Source organism: Labeo rohita, chromosome 9, assembly GCF_022985175.1.
Source record: "Labeo rohita strain BAU-BD-2019 chromosome 9, IGBB_LRoh.1.0, whole genome shotgun sequence".
NCBI lineage: Eukaryota > Metazoa > Chordata > Actinopteri > Cypriniformes > Cyprinidae > Labeo > Labeo rohita.
In genome coordinates, this window is record NC_066877.1 from 4,056,304 (window position 1) to 4,071,000 (window position 14,697).

The following is a 14,697-nucleotide window of genomic DNA, read 5'->3' on the forward strand; positions in this document are numbered from 1 at the left end:
ACACTTTACACCAAGATTCTGGGATAATGGACGGTCTTCACTCTTTGAACCATGCCCTAATGTCCTGCAGGTGAAGGACAGATATAGTGGCTCCCACATTCCATGCTGCAGCAGAAAACTCACACACCAATCAGATCACTTGGGTGATATGGTGTTTCAACGTACAAAAGATGATGATAAAGTAGCTCTGTCCATTGAGGATGACTGCTTTCTGGACATCATGAAGAAAGAGTTTCAGAAAGATGAAAACAATGGTTGGGTAGCACCACTGCCGTTTAAAAATCCCAGACAGCGTCTTCCTGACAATAAGATGCAAGCAATGAAACGACTCTCATCACTCTTGCGCAACTTTGAGAGGAAACCTCAGATGAGAGAACACTTTGTTTCCTTCATGGGAAAAGTCTTTGAGAACGGGCACGCAGAGGTGGCTCCACCTCTCAAAGATGAAGAGGAAAGGTGGTATCTTCCTATCTTTGGTGTATATCATCCGAAGAAACCTGGACAAATCCGGGTAGTGTTTGATTCTAGTGCCCAATACAGTGGTGTCTCTCTCAATGACGTGCTGTTAACAGGCCCTGATCTTAACAATTCTCTCTTGGGTGTGCTTCTTAGATTCCGCAAAGAGTCTGTCGCCATAACTGCAGACATCCAACAGATGTTTTATTGTTTTCTTGTTAAAGAAGAAGACAGGAACTTTCTGAGATTTTTATGGTTCAGAGACAATGACCCCAGCAAAGACATTGTGGAGTACCGTATGAAGGTACATGTCTTTGGGAATAGCCCATCGCCTGCCATAGCCATCTATGGTCTCAGGAAAGCTGCCCACCTGGAAGGAAAAGAGCAGGATTCTGAAGTGCAACAGTTCGTAGAACGTGATTTCTACGTAGACGATGGGTTAAAATCTCTCCCTACAGTAGAAGCAGCGGTGAGTCTACTGAAGCGTACACAGACAATTCTTGCAAGATCGAATGTGAGGTTGCACAAGATTGCCTCAAACAAGAGAGAGGTTATGGAGGCATTTCCATCACAGGACTATGCAAGCGATCTAAAAGATCTTGATCTTGAAAAGGATAACCTTCCCATACAACGCAGCCTGGGACTAAACTGGGACCTCAAAATGGACTGTTTCGTTTTTGAAGTACCTGATGCAGGGAAGCCCTTGACACGTAGAGGAGTATTATCCACCATCAATAGTCTGTTCGACCCATTGGGATTTGCGGCCCCAGTAACCATCAATGGCAAATTTATTTTGCGAGATTTAACATTGGGGAGCATTGAGTGGGACTCTCCACTGCCCCAGGACATGGAAGATGCATGGGTTGCATGGCGCAATTCCCTGCAAGAGCTAAGACACCTTCAGATACCTAGAACCTACTCCGAACAATCGCCTTCAGTAGCTGCATACAGAGAGTTGTGTGTGTTTTCGGACGCATCCACCAAAGCTATCGCAGCAGTGGCTTATCTCAAGCTCTCCTATCCTGAGAGAGGTAATCGCGTAAGCTTTGTGATGGGTAAAGTGAAACTTGCTCCACTTCCTGAACATACCATCCCAAGGCTGGAACTTTGCGCTGCAGTCCTGGCTGTGGAAGTAGCTGACCTCATCTCATCTGAGATGGACATGGATCTTGACGCCATCACCTTCTACACTGACAGCAAGGTGGTATTAGGATATATACACAATCAGACTAGACGGTTTTATGTCTATGTCAACAACCGAGTCTTAAGGATAAGAAGATCCAGTCAGCCTGAACAGTGGTGTTATGTACGCTCTGACCAAAATCCAGCAGACATAGCCACAAGGTCAGTTTCCGCAGAATGCCTCGCAAACAGCCCGTGGCTTATGGGCCCCAGGTTCCTTGCAGACTCTCCCAGCCCACCAGAGCAGGAAACTTTCGAACTCGTAAATCCTGCGCTTGATGTGGATGTGCGACCCAAAGTGACCAATATGAGCACTACAACTGTGAGCAAGAAGCTCGGATCACAACGTTTTTCCAGGTTCTCCAGTTGGCAATCACTTATCCGTTCTATCGGACGCCTCATTCACATTGCCAGTGCTTTTCATAAACCAGCAACTAACGAATCTTCATGCCCCAGAAGTTGGCATTACTGTCCAGCAGCCTGCTCAGCAGAAAACTTCTCAAAGGCTAAGACTGTCATCCTTCAGGCCGTCCAAGAAGAAACCTATGCAACAGAAATTGCATGCATCAAGAGTGGAAAGAACCTTCCTAAAACTAGTCCATTGATTTCGCTGAATCCATTCATTGACAATCAAGGACTTTTGAGAATTGGAGGTCGCATTTCAGCAGCGAAACTGGATCAGGATGAAAAGAATCCTTTAATCATTCCTGGCAAACACCATGTTGGAGCCTTATTGGTAAGGCATTATCACCAACAAACCCAGCATCAAGGATGCTTACTCACCGAAGGAGGTTGTTCTGTTCATGTTCAACCTGAGTCTTAGTCTGGAGAGAGTTCCGGCATTGTGGAAGACCTCCTGTGTGGTTCCTGTCCCCAAAATATCACATCCAAAGGAGCTGAACCACTATAGACCTATTGTATTAACCTCCCACCTGATGAAGGCCATGGAGAGGATTGTCCTCAGTTACCTTCGTACCCAGGTGAGCTTGGCATTGGACTCGCTGCAGTTTGCCTATCGATCTGGCATTGGAGTGGATGATGCTATCATCTACCTGCTGCATCGGGCATTGTCTCATCTGGAGGCCCCTGGGAACACTGTGAGGGTCATGTTCTTTGATTTCTCCAGTGCTTTCAATACTATCCAACCATCACTGCTGAGAGGGAAGCTGGAAGTGGCAGGTGTGAACCAACATCTGGCTGCTTGGATCATCGACTATCTTACTGATGTGCCACAGTTCGTCAGGTTGCGTGACTGTGTGTCGAATGAGGTAGTCTGCAGCACGGGGGTACCTCAAGGGACGGTACTCTCCCCATTTTTGTTCACCTTGTACACAGCTGATTTTAAGTACAACTCCCATCACTGTCACTTGCAGAAGTTCTCAGACGACACCGCCATTGTTGGTTGTGTGTCCGGGGAGAATGAGCAGGAATACAGGGGGGTCATTGCTGATTTTGTGGACTGGTGTGAGGGAAACCATCTGCTACTGAACACCAGTAAGACAAAAGAGTTGGTGCTTGACTTCAGAAGGAACCCTCCAGCTTGTACACCTGTGAGCATCCAGGGCTCGGACATTGAGATGGTGACCACTTTCAAATATTTGGGCGTTCACTTGAATAATAAACTGGATTGGTCAACAAACACAGATGCCCTGTATAGAAAGGGCCAAAGTCGCCTCTACCTGCTGAGAAGACTGAGGTCCTTTGGGGTATGCAGAGAACTCAGTAGTTCTCTACGCCGCTGTGTGCTGGGCAGGGAGCAGCTCGGACAGAGACAGGAAAAGACTCAATAAGCTCGTTAAGAGAGCTGGTTCTGTCCTGGGCTGCACACTGGATACCATCGAGGAAGTGGCGGACAGAAGGATGCTAGTAAAACTGTCATCCATTATGGAGAACTCCTCTCACCCTTTGCATCACACTGTGGCGGCTTTGAGCAGCTCCTTCAGTATAAGACTGTTACTTCCACAGTGCAAGAAGGAGCGTTTTCGTCGATCATTCCTCCCGACAGCTATAAGACTTTATAATACATCACTGCAGTGATATACACAGATTTTTTCTGTTTATTCACATAATTAGCACTATGTAATTTATTATTGATTTATTTTTACGGTTGTTTGTGTTGATCCTATGGATCTTGTTAAATTTGTCTTTTTTATTATTGCTGCTGTTTCTAAGGAATTTCCCCATTGTGGGATTAATAAAGTTAAAGTCAAGCTATCCGTGCAGCCGGTCTCTGGGTCATTGGGGGCAAGAGACTTGTGAATAATATCCTATATCACTGTGTCCTTTGTCGAAAACTTCGCGGCCACCTCCAAACTCAGAAGATGGCTTCTCTTCCAGCAGACCGGATGTGTACAGATCCTCCATTCACCAACATAGGCCTAGATGTGTTTGGCCCATGGTCCATCCATGCACGTCGGACAAGGGGAGGTCTGGCACATGACAAAAGATGGGCAGTGATCTTCACTTGTCTCAGTGTCAGGGCAGTCCACATTGAAGTAATTGAGTCGCTGGACACCTCCAGTTTTATCAATGCCCTCAGGCGTTTCTTTGCTCTCCGAGGCCCAGTAAAAGAAATTCGTTCAGATCGAGGGACAAATTTCATCGGTGTGTGCAAGGAGCTTCAGATTCCGTCAAACAATGATGAGAAGAGTGTTCCAAAAATACCTGGCAGAACATGGTTGCTCTTGGATATTCAATCCCCCTCATGCCTCCCACATGGGTGGCTCTTGGGAAAGAATGATAGGGATGGCAAGGAAGATACTGGACTCCATGTTCCTTCAGTTAGGACACATGAAATTAACTCATGAAGTGCTCACTACTTTCATGGCTGAAGTAACCGCCATCATCAATGCTAGACCACTAGTGCCGGTGTCTACTGATCCAAGTGACCCATTTCTTCTTACACCTTCCATTCTCCTCACACAGAAAGTGGGCACCGCCACCGCTCCTGCTGGTGACTTTGGAACCAAAGATCTTTTCCAACGTCAATGGAGACAAGTCCAACATCTAGCGAACACATTCTGGGATAAATGGAGGAAACAGTATCTGTGCTTATTACAGACACGTAGAAAATGGCAATCTGAACAACCCGATGTTAAACTGGGTAGCATTGTGCTCCTCAAGGACAGCCAAACCAAAAGAAATGAATGGCCATTGGGAATCATTACGCAGGTCTTTCCGAGCAAGGATGGGAAAGTGTGCAAAGTGGAAATAAGGATTCCTAAACAAGATGGCACCAGGCTCTTCCTAAGGCCTGTAACTGAGATTGTTGTACTGCTTCCTCCTGAATCCAAGTTAAAGTAACATGTCAAAAGCAGTTATTGAGTAGTGGCACTCGATCGCGCCAGACGGGGAGTGTTCTGTTACAGTGATTGTCTAAGTCAACAATAATTAAGGAATAAATGTTTAGGTTGTAGTTTGTATCCCCCTACTGGCTGCTCTGAGAATAACACTGTCATTATCATGTGACTGATCCAATGACTAACAAGGAAATTAGTGCCTTCCATGCTGCTGTTCTATTGCAGAGGCAGAAAGCAGTGAATCAATATGTATCTGCATTCATCCTTGGCCTTTGGTAGCTTCGTCGGTATGTTTTATTGTTATTGTTCATAGTACAAACTATAATAGATTATTTAGAACATTTTTCTGTGATTTGTATTATTTGAGTACATCTTAAGTGTAATTCTCACTGGACCATACGAGAACCATAGTCACTGTATGGTGATTACTTTTATTGCCTGATATTTTTTTTTATGTTATTTGATAAGCAGAAAAGTCGGATCTAGATTACAAGACATTTGTAAGAAGCATTTCTGTTAGGTCCACATTGTGTATGTCCATTTATATTGTTTATTTTCTTCTTATTTCATAGTTTTACTCTGCCTTTATTAAAGTTTGGAAAAGGACATTCCGTGTCCGTGAAGTTAATGAGGAGAGTTTAACTTGCTGTTGAAGTATATACAGGACATATATGGAGAACAGTACACTGTACAAAAGGCGCGGTTCAGGTGCTTCTGCTCTGCTTACGTGCTGCACATGCGCTGCTTATGTCCTGCTTACGCATGCAGTGTGAAACCGGCGTTAGTAGTCTTTTGGGCAGCATGGAAACTTCTGCCAAATGTCTCACAAGATGTCCTGCAGACCAGGGCTTTGAACCGGTTCAAGGAATGAAAACAAAATCAGAAACAAAAAATTTTGACAGGAACATAAACAGAAACAATGTCAAATTTAATAGTTCTAAACAGGAACACTAAATCTTTTTTTTTTTTTTTTTTTTGGCTATTAACCAGTCAATAATGTTATTTTATCATTCCATTTAGTATTTTAATTTTGCAGTCAACCAATCATGAATTCAAATAGTACAGCTTATGTAAATTTGATGTTGATGCATCCGATGAGTGAAATGCTCGCGCTCAGCTGCAAATTCATCATAGGTAAGTCACAATGGCATTGCCCCAGTGTTAGAGTTTTTCTGAGGATGTTTCACAAACTGTAAAGCATTTAACCTACATTTAAGTGAAAATGAATTAAATGGTATTATGCAGCTTGTTGTGTGTTTTGAAACCAGCAAAGATTGCAGGACAATGTTGAACACAGATTCACAAGTTCACATTGCGCACCTGCAGTGCTTCTGTGAATGGAGAAAACAGAATAAAGCTATACATACATATATATATATATATATATATATATATATGAATACATAGGCATATACACTAAACGTGTTTCACTTATGGAATGCATGAACTGAAACATTAAAATAGTGATTCTGCTCTGAGTGAGCCAATTGATTTATTGATTTATTGATTTTTTTCCTTTTTAAGCCCACTACAGACTGTAGAAAGAAGCTACAGAATCCTGTTTGGTTCTCGCCTGCTTTGTTTCAATGGGGTTGTCTCTACACTAGTCGGCCCCAAGCAGGCAGGCTGTGGTAATAGAACGAGAACACACTCTCTTGAGGAAAAAGACCATAGAATGTGGTTCTTCTCTCTCTCAAGAGTCTGTGTTCTACAGATGATACTTCATCTCTCCGAAGAAGGATGGGGGGGGGTTACATCCGATCATAGCTCTTTGAATACATACAGCATTGTAGTTCAGTAGGCACTGATATTAATTTGCCTGATTATTTGTACTGCGAAATGAAACTCTAGATAAACCTCAGCACATATATAGTAACCACACAATTCAAAAAAGTTTATCAGAATCAAATTTTTACCTCTGCAAACCATGCGGCCAAGGCAGAGACTTGAGATTTGGACCCTGTGCTATTGAGCGGAGTCTTGTTTGCACTGTCTGGAACCTAAACAATGAGAGACAGGCAGATGTGTAAGTCTGATGTATACATGTCTGAATATCACTTCATTAAGCAGTGGTCCCACTAGATTTTGACATACAAACTAGACATAAGAAATTTCTTCGAACACCGCAATGTTGTGATATGACGTCAATGCTGCAATGTTTGTCACAATAGATCTGAAGGACAAGGACCAGTTTTTCAAACGACTTAATGACCACAGACGTTAGCGCCACATGTCTGTAGTCGTTATGTCCTGTTATTTTGGTTTTCTTTGGGACGGGGATGATGGTGGAGCATTTGAGGCATGATGGGACTTCACACAACTCCAGAGACCTGTTGAAGATCTGTGAAAAGATGAGGGCCAGCTTGTCATCACAGGTTTTCAGACAGGCTGGTGTCATACTATCTGAGCCTGGTGCTTTTCTCCTTTTGTTCATTCTGAAGACCTGGCGCACGTCATTTTCATTTATTCGAAGTGTAGGAGGGGGAGAGGGGGGGTGCTGGAGGTGTTAGTGGTTGTGAAAAGAGATAGTCAGAATGGATGTGGGGGGTTTTGAATCTACAAATACAACTCATTTAGGTCTTCTGCAAGTCGTTGGTTTGCCTCAGTGCTGGGGGATGGTGTCTTGTAGTTTGTGATGGCTTTCAGACCTTTCCACACTGAAGCTGGTTCATTTTAGTTGAACTGATCTTCTAACCTTTTTGCGTAGGTCCTATTTTAGCCACTCTAATCTCCTTATTCAGTGTACAAGACCCTATCCCCTTTTCTGTAGGCATCCTCTTTGGCTTGATGAAGATCATGGCTTATCATTGTTGAATGGTAAATAAGTCCTGGTAGAAATGCATATATCCTCACAGAAACTGATATATTAGAAGTTACAGTCTCTGTGAGCTCATCCAGATCATTTCCAGCAGCTCTAAAAACATTCGAAACAGGCTTGTAAAACCTTTCATTAGTCCATCTCCTTACAGTCTTGAATACAAGTTAAGCTGTTTTCAGTTTCTGTCTGAAGGTCAGAATAAGATGAACCAAACAGTGATCCGAGAGCCCTAAAGCTGCCCGTGGGACAGAGTGACATAGGTTTCTGTGAAGCACAGAGCAGCGGAGTTTGAAAAGTCCTTATAGAAGGAGTTCATCTGTTTTGTTGGGTAGAGAGCGGAGATTCGCCAGATGGATGCTAGGCCGCGCCATACGGAATCCGTGTTGTCTAAGCTTCACAAGCGTGCCAGCTAGCTTTCCCCTCCTGCGCGTCCTGAAGCATTTGATCAGCTCTGCCGTTCCGCCAACTACAACGTTCAGCAAAATGTCAGAATAATCGAAAACAGGTAGGAGATTTTGTGTGTTCTGCTGAATGTTCAGGAGTTCATCCCTTGTAAAACTGATTGTGTTTGCAAAACAAAAAACAGGAAAAACTAACAAAAACCCTAAACAACTGGAGAGCTAAGCACTGTGGCTGCCTTGTGCAGCACCATCTTGATCACATCAGCAACTGGCTGATATTAGCACAGTCTCAGCAGCAGGTGTTTCAGAATTGAGATGTCGTCCTCACCCATATGAAAGAGCTGGGGTTTAGGCTGAATGCCAATACGAGTTTGCTCCTTTGATTGATACTTTGAATACACATAGCATTGTTAGTTCAGTATAGGCACTGATATTCATTTGCCTGATCATTTGAACTGCGAAGTTCAACTCTTGAGAAACATCAGCATATATATAGTGTATAGTACTATCCATCCAATTCTTACCTCTACAAACAGAGCGGGCTTTTCAGAGACTTCAGACTTGGACTCTTTGCCATTGAATGGAGGCTTCTTTGCACTGTCTGGAACCTAAACAATGGGAGACAGGCAGATGTGTGAGTCTGATGTATACATGTCTGAATATCACTTCATTAAACAGCCATCACGTTAGACTTTGACATAGAAAATGTGTTTGGACTATAAAGAGAAGCTACAGAATCCTGTTTGGATCTCGCCTGACTCATTTCAATGGGGTTATCCCCACACTAGTGGCTCCTAAGCAGACTCTGGTAATGAAACAAGAAGTAGACATTCTCTAGAGGAAGGAGACCATAGAATGTGTTCCTCCTCTCCCGCAAGTGTCTGGGTTCTACAGCTGATAATTCATCTCTCCAAAGCAGGATGGTGGGTTGAGTCCGATCATAGATCTGCATCTGTTGATCTATGTCTTTCGGTTCTATGTCAAAGTTTTACGGTTCAAAATCCCCATACCGATCATACCTCAGGTTAGGTCTGAGGACTGGTACACACACAATACATACAGGGGTTGGACAGTGAAACTGAAACACCTGGGTTTAGACCACAATTAGTATGCCGTTTGGCCTCCTTTTGCAGCCAATACAGCATTATTTCATCTTGGGAATGACAAATACAAGTCCTGCACAGTAGCCAGAAGGATTTTGAGCCATTCCTTTCGCAGAACAGTGGCCAGGTCACTATGTGATGTTGGTGTATGAAAACATTTCCTGACTCGCTCCTCCAAAACACCCCAAAGTGGCTCAATAATATTCAGATCTGGTGACTGTGCAGGCCATGGGAGATGTTTAACTTTACTTTCATGTTCATCAAATCACTCTTGTCACCAGTCTTGCTGTGTGTATTGGTGCATTATCATCCTAATACAGGGCACCACCTTCAGGGTACAATGTTTGAGCTATTGGGTGCACAAAGTCAACCTTCACACTCTGCTCTTATTGGTGGAATGTGCGATCAGTAAAGACTGGCCACCAGGCTGCATAAATATAGCCATGAAACCTCCAACACTATATTGGCCAGTGTTTCAGTTTCATTGTCCAACCCCTGTATATACATATATACTATACATATATAGTACACACACAAGTTGAAAAGTTCATCAGTTCACAAGAATCAGATTCTTACCTCTGCAAAATGTGGGGACATAACAGGGGACTTTGACTCTTTGCTATTGAACGGAGGCTTTTTTTCTCTGTCTGGGACCTAAACAGTGAGACAGGCAGATGTGTAAATCTAATAGATAAACGCCTGAATATCACCACATTAAGCAGCAGTCACACTAGACTTTGACGTATGAAGTAGACTTATGAAATTTCTTTGGACATCGCAATGGACGTGATATGATAGCTTTGCAATATCTTTTTAAAAACGTTAGTTTAATGCATAGCATATAATTATAAATCCAAACTGTAAAACCATACAATCTGCTCTATTTTCCTGCAATACTGAAAATTTGTCCTTTTAATTCAACTACTGCCGGATGTTGTATGAATAGCGCATGCTACAGCATATGCTGGTAGGTATGTTTTGATGCTGGTTTAAGCTGGTCCTTAGCTGGTTTATGCTGAGCCTTGAACAGCAACATGACCAGCATAAATCAGCAAAGGACCAGCATAAACTCAGCATAAAATACCAATATGTCATGCCATGACATATTAATCGTCTATTGGTCAAACAGTTTCACATGATATGAATTTGCAAGTCAGAGTTCAACAAACGCAGCAAGTGCAGCAAAATGTGAAACTTCTTTGTGTGAACTTGCTTTTCCACTCTCCCGCATTTGCATGCATATGAATGAAACTTATCTTAGCACTAACTAATTTTTCTTCATTGTTTTTGCTCAAAAAGTTTTAACTAGTGTTTTGGTAATAGATGAAAGAAGTCAGTTCCACTCAAATTCACACAGACAAATACACCAAATATCAACACCAGTCCTCCAATCCTCTTTGTGATATTCATGGACAGGATCTCAAGCTGCAGCCAGAGACCTGAGGGTGTCCAGTTTGAAGGGCCTTAGGGTGGCATCACTAGTATTTGCAGATGATGTTGTCCAAATGGCCTCACACTGTGAGGTATGATGCAGCACTTACTGGGGCTGTTTGCAACTAGGGTGAGGCAGCAGGGGTCAAATCTGAGGCTGTGGTACTCAGTCGGGAATAGGTGGACTGCCCAATTCTAGTAGGGAGTATGCTGAAACTGGAGCTGACCCTTACCAAAAAGAAGTATACTTCTTAAGTTTATTTTATTAAGTATACCTAAAGGGGTCATCGGATGCCCATTTTCCACAAGTTGATATGATGCTTTAGGGTCTTAATGAAAAGTCTCTAATATACTTTGATTAAAAATTCTCAATGGTTTTGTAAAACAACACCCTTTTTACCTTGTCAAAATGAGCTTAGCAAAAATCATCTCATTCTAAGGGGTTGTTCCTTTAAATGCAAATGAGCTCTGCTCGCCCCCGCCCCTCTCTTCTCTCGCGATCGCAAAGATTCATAAAAAAAAAACGCTTATACACACTTCTGCTGTAAGTGAAGCTGGATCACGAATGATTAGCGCGAACATAGACGGATATATGTAGATCGGGAGGTGCATTTCATTCACAAACAAGCGTAATCTACTGCATCTTCAGTGGCTCAGATGTCAGGAGTAAATGACGACCACTATGTTCATTATTACATCCAGCAACACAACACCTCAATCGCTCAATCGGAGATATTCTTGTCTAACTTACATCCCTGCCTCGGCATCGAAACAAGGAAAGTTACTGGACTGTGACAGCTGGTCTGAGGTAAGAGCTCATGTCAATCAACTATTGTGGGAGCGGCCTCTGTTGGTGTGACGGCACACCGACAGGCATCTGAGAACGGCTCGATTTGAAAAAGGGGATATTATTTTTACAGATTAATTAAAAACCACTGCATGGATTTTTATCATTATAGGGTAGATTTGTACATACACTGCCAACACACATTAATGTTCAAACAACATTAAAAAGGTGAACTTAGCATCCGATGAAGTATATTTTTAAGTATACTTTCTGTGGTTAAGTATACAAATATCATTGTACTAGTAATATACTTTTACCTTGTACTATTTCAATACTCCTTGGGACCAAATTGGCCCACTTTCTAGTATATAAAAGTAAAGCAAACTCAGAGTACACAACTAGTTTACATCCATGTTTTCAGTTTGTGCTGCAAGTATACTAAAAGTAAACTTATAGGTATACTGATAGTTTACTAATTAAATACTTTTTTATGCATTTTTAGTACACTTAGTTTTATACTGCATGTATACTTGTAAATTTTCTTTAAGTGAACTTTACATCATGCTTTAAGTATACTACTATGCCCGTCTTTAGGTATTAATTTGTATATATTTTGTTAAATGAATATCTGAACATACAAAACATCAAAAGAAAGAACAGGGTATCTGCTTGTAAACAAAAACATTTTATTCTAGCTTCACGCATTCTTTTCTAATAAACACTTGGATGTGGGTACGTCGCATAAATAAAAATTAAATAAACAAACAACATTTTGAACAAAAAGCTAAAAAAAAGACTATTCATGATAATCGTAGATTAAACATAGATGGAGTTGATCAACACCCCAAAGCCAGACAGTCATTATTACCTCTTCATGGGTCGACATTTTATTCCATAACGTTACACAGCTTTACATATCTATGGTTTTTATGCTGTTTTATGCCTGACTATTGTGTTATTTTACATGTGGAAGCATTTCGGTTGTGTTTTGGAAATTCTGTACAGAAAATGTGCAATAGTGCCCCTAGCATATAACAATGAAAATATAGATTCTCTAAGCACAAGTATAGCTCAAATATACTTAGACTTTTCTAAGTAAAACTCAAGTATACTTAAATATAATTTTAAAATATATTTCTGAGAAGTATATAAAGCACATTTCTGAGAAGTACGTAAAAAATATACTGAAAGTATACTTTCCTATTTTTAGTTTAAAAGAAGTATACTAATAGCATACTTGAATAAACTTATTTTTCATCAGGGGAGTCTAAGGGCAAAGCTCTTGATTTACCAGACGATCTATGTTCTGACCCTTATCTACAGTCATGAACTTTGGGTAATGACAGAATGAATGAGATTGTGGCTACAGTGGTCTAAAATGAGTTTAATCTGCAGGGTATCTGGACTAACCCTGGGAGGCACCAAAAGGCTCTGACATCTCTAAGACATTCATAGTAGAGCTGCTTCTCCAAAAGCCAGCTGATGTGGTCAGAATGCCTGCTAGATGCCTCCCAGTGTAGGTGTTTCAGTAATGTCTGATTGGGAAAAGATCAGAGGGACCTCCATGCTGGAGGGCCTCAAAATGCCTTGGAACCCCCAGGAAGAGCTGTGGAAGGAAAAGTACACATTGGCAGCCGGATTTAGCCTGCTGCTACTGCGACCTGTTCCTGGATAAACAGCAAAAGAATGGATAGATGGAAGGATGATCCGCTAATATCTAAAAACACTTTTTTCACTTTTCATTCTAAATCCGACAAATCTCTTTTTCTTATAATTGTACTTAATGTTGTCTTGTACCTGCTTTTATATTTTTTGATACTGACATACCTGATTCCTCACCCACTTGTGTAGCTCTTCATTTTTTATGACTTTGTTCTGTTTAACTGTGGGCTTATTTCTTATGACAGTATCGAAGTTCCAGCCATTATCAATGAACCCTCCGGATGCTTCACTGTCATCTCTGAAGACATGTACACACAATATTTTCTCAGTGAATAAATTATTATATTAATATAACTAAATGTGCCAATGATTGTTTTGTCCTTACAATTCTGAATTGAAGCTGGAGTCATCACTGGCCTCATTTTTTTTCCATATCTTGTACTTGTCAATAAGATCCATCAGATATGATGTGTTCTTGGCATACTGAATAATAAATCTGTGTTTCAAAAGCTCTTCAGCTGTTGGCCTCTGGCAGAGACAACACAAAACATTTTTTTTTTTTAAATACATGGCTTTACATCAGGGGTGGTCAGCTCTGGCCCCCAAGAGCCATTTGAGGGTCAGAGTGGTCCACCCCCTACTACACATGCAGAAATCCAATTACTCAAATCTAGCCTGGTAGGTCATTGCTCTGCAGAGTTTAGCTCAACCCTAATTAAATACACCCGAGCAGAGCTGATCAATATCTTCTAAATTACTAGAACATTACAGGTAGGTGAGTTTGTTTAGGGTTTGACCTCCAGGGCTGAATTTGAGAAACCTTGCAATATCAGGGGTGTCCAGTCACGCTCCTAGAGGGCCACCTTCAAGCAGAATGTAGTCAGCCCTAATTAAACACATCCGGAATCAACTAATCCAAGAAAACCTTCAGGCAGAACTTACAAGCTTGGGGTCTTTATTGAGACAGGCATCTACAAAGTCTTTGAGAGCTTTGTTGCAGCTTCCGTCCAGTGTGGGTGAGTTTTCCTTAGGGATGAGAAATAACACCTTCATGGGGTGAAGATCAGAGTGGGGCGGCTCTCCTTTTGCTAGCTCGATTGCAGTTATGCCCAGTGACCAGATATCTGCCTGCAAAAAACACACATACCTGAGTGACCTATACTAAACTGTGCAGTTTTAGCTGATGGCTAAAAAAAATCATTGCTTTTGTTGAAAACTGATGATCAACAAAAAGACTATGGATAATTACTTTAAATGGGAGTTAGGAATTTTGTAAAGATCAATAGACCTGTACAAAGAAAATACAAGGTATGTGAACAGAATGGCTAGTTCTCTCCTAATGAGATGATGATCTCAATCAGGTGTGTTAAATAAGGGAGACATGCAAAATGTGCAGAACAGTGGATGCCCAGGACCAGGATTGAGAACCACTGTTCTAACCTAGGGCTGCACGATAAATCGCATGCGATTGTGAGGGACGTTTAGTCAGTAAAGCCGGTACTTTGATTAGTAGTAAATCTCCATCACGTGCATTCAGCTGGAGGGGCAATTAATACAC

At 41.7% G+C, this 14,697-nt stretch overlaps 1 protein-coding gene across 1 annotated transcript in view; it reads right to left on the bottom strand.

Moving 5' to 3' along the window:
- The window catches only part of LOC127170820 (serine/threonine-protein kinase 24-like), a 51,771-nt gene that overhangs the window by 33,486 nt on the left and 3,588 nt on the right, over window positions 1–14,697 (bottom strand). Inside the window, exons 6-9 of the mRNA XM_051119085.1 lie at window positions 14,082–14,267; window positions 13,525–13,667; window positions 13,317–13,437; window positions 9,836–9,913 (exon numbers count right to left, since the gene is read on the bottom strand). Of these exons, the coding sequence (XP_050975042.1) occupies window positions 9,836–9,913; window positions 13,317–13,437; window positions 13,525–13,667; window positions 14,082–14,267 (528 nt within the window). The remainder of the gene's footprint in view (window positions 1–9,835; window positions 9,914–13,316; window positions 13,438–13,524; window positions 13,668–14,081; window positions 14,268–14,697) is intronic.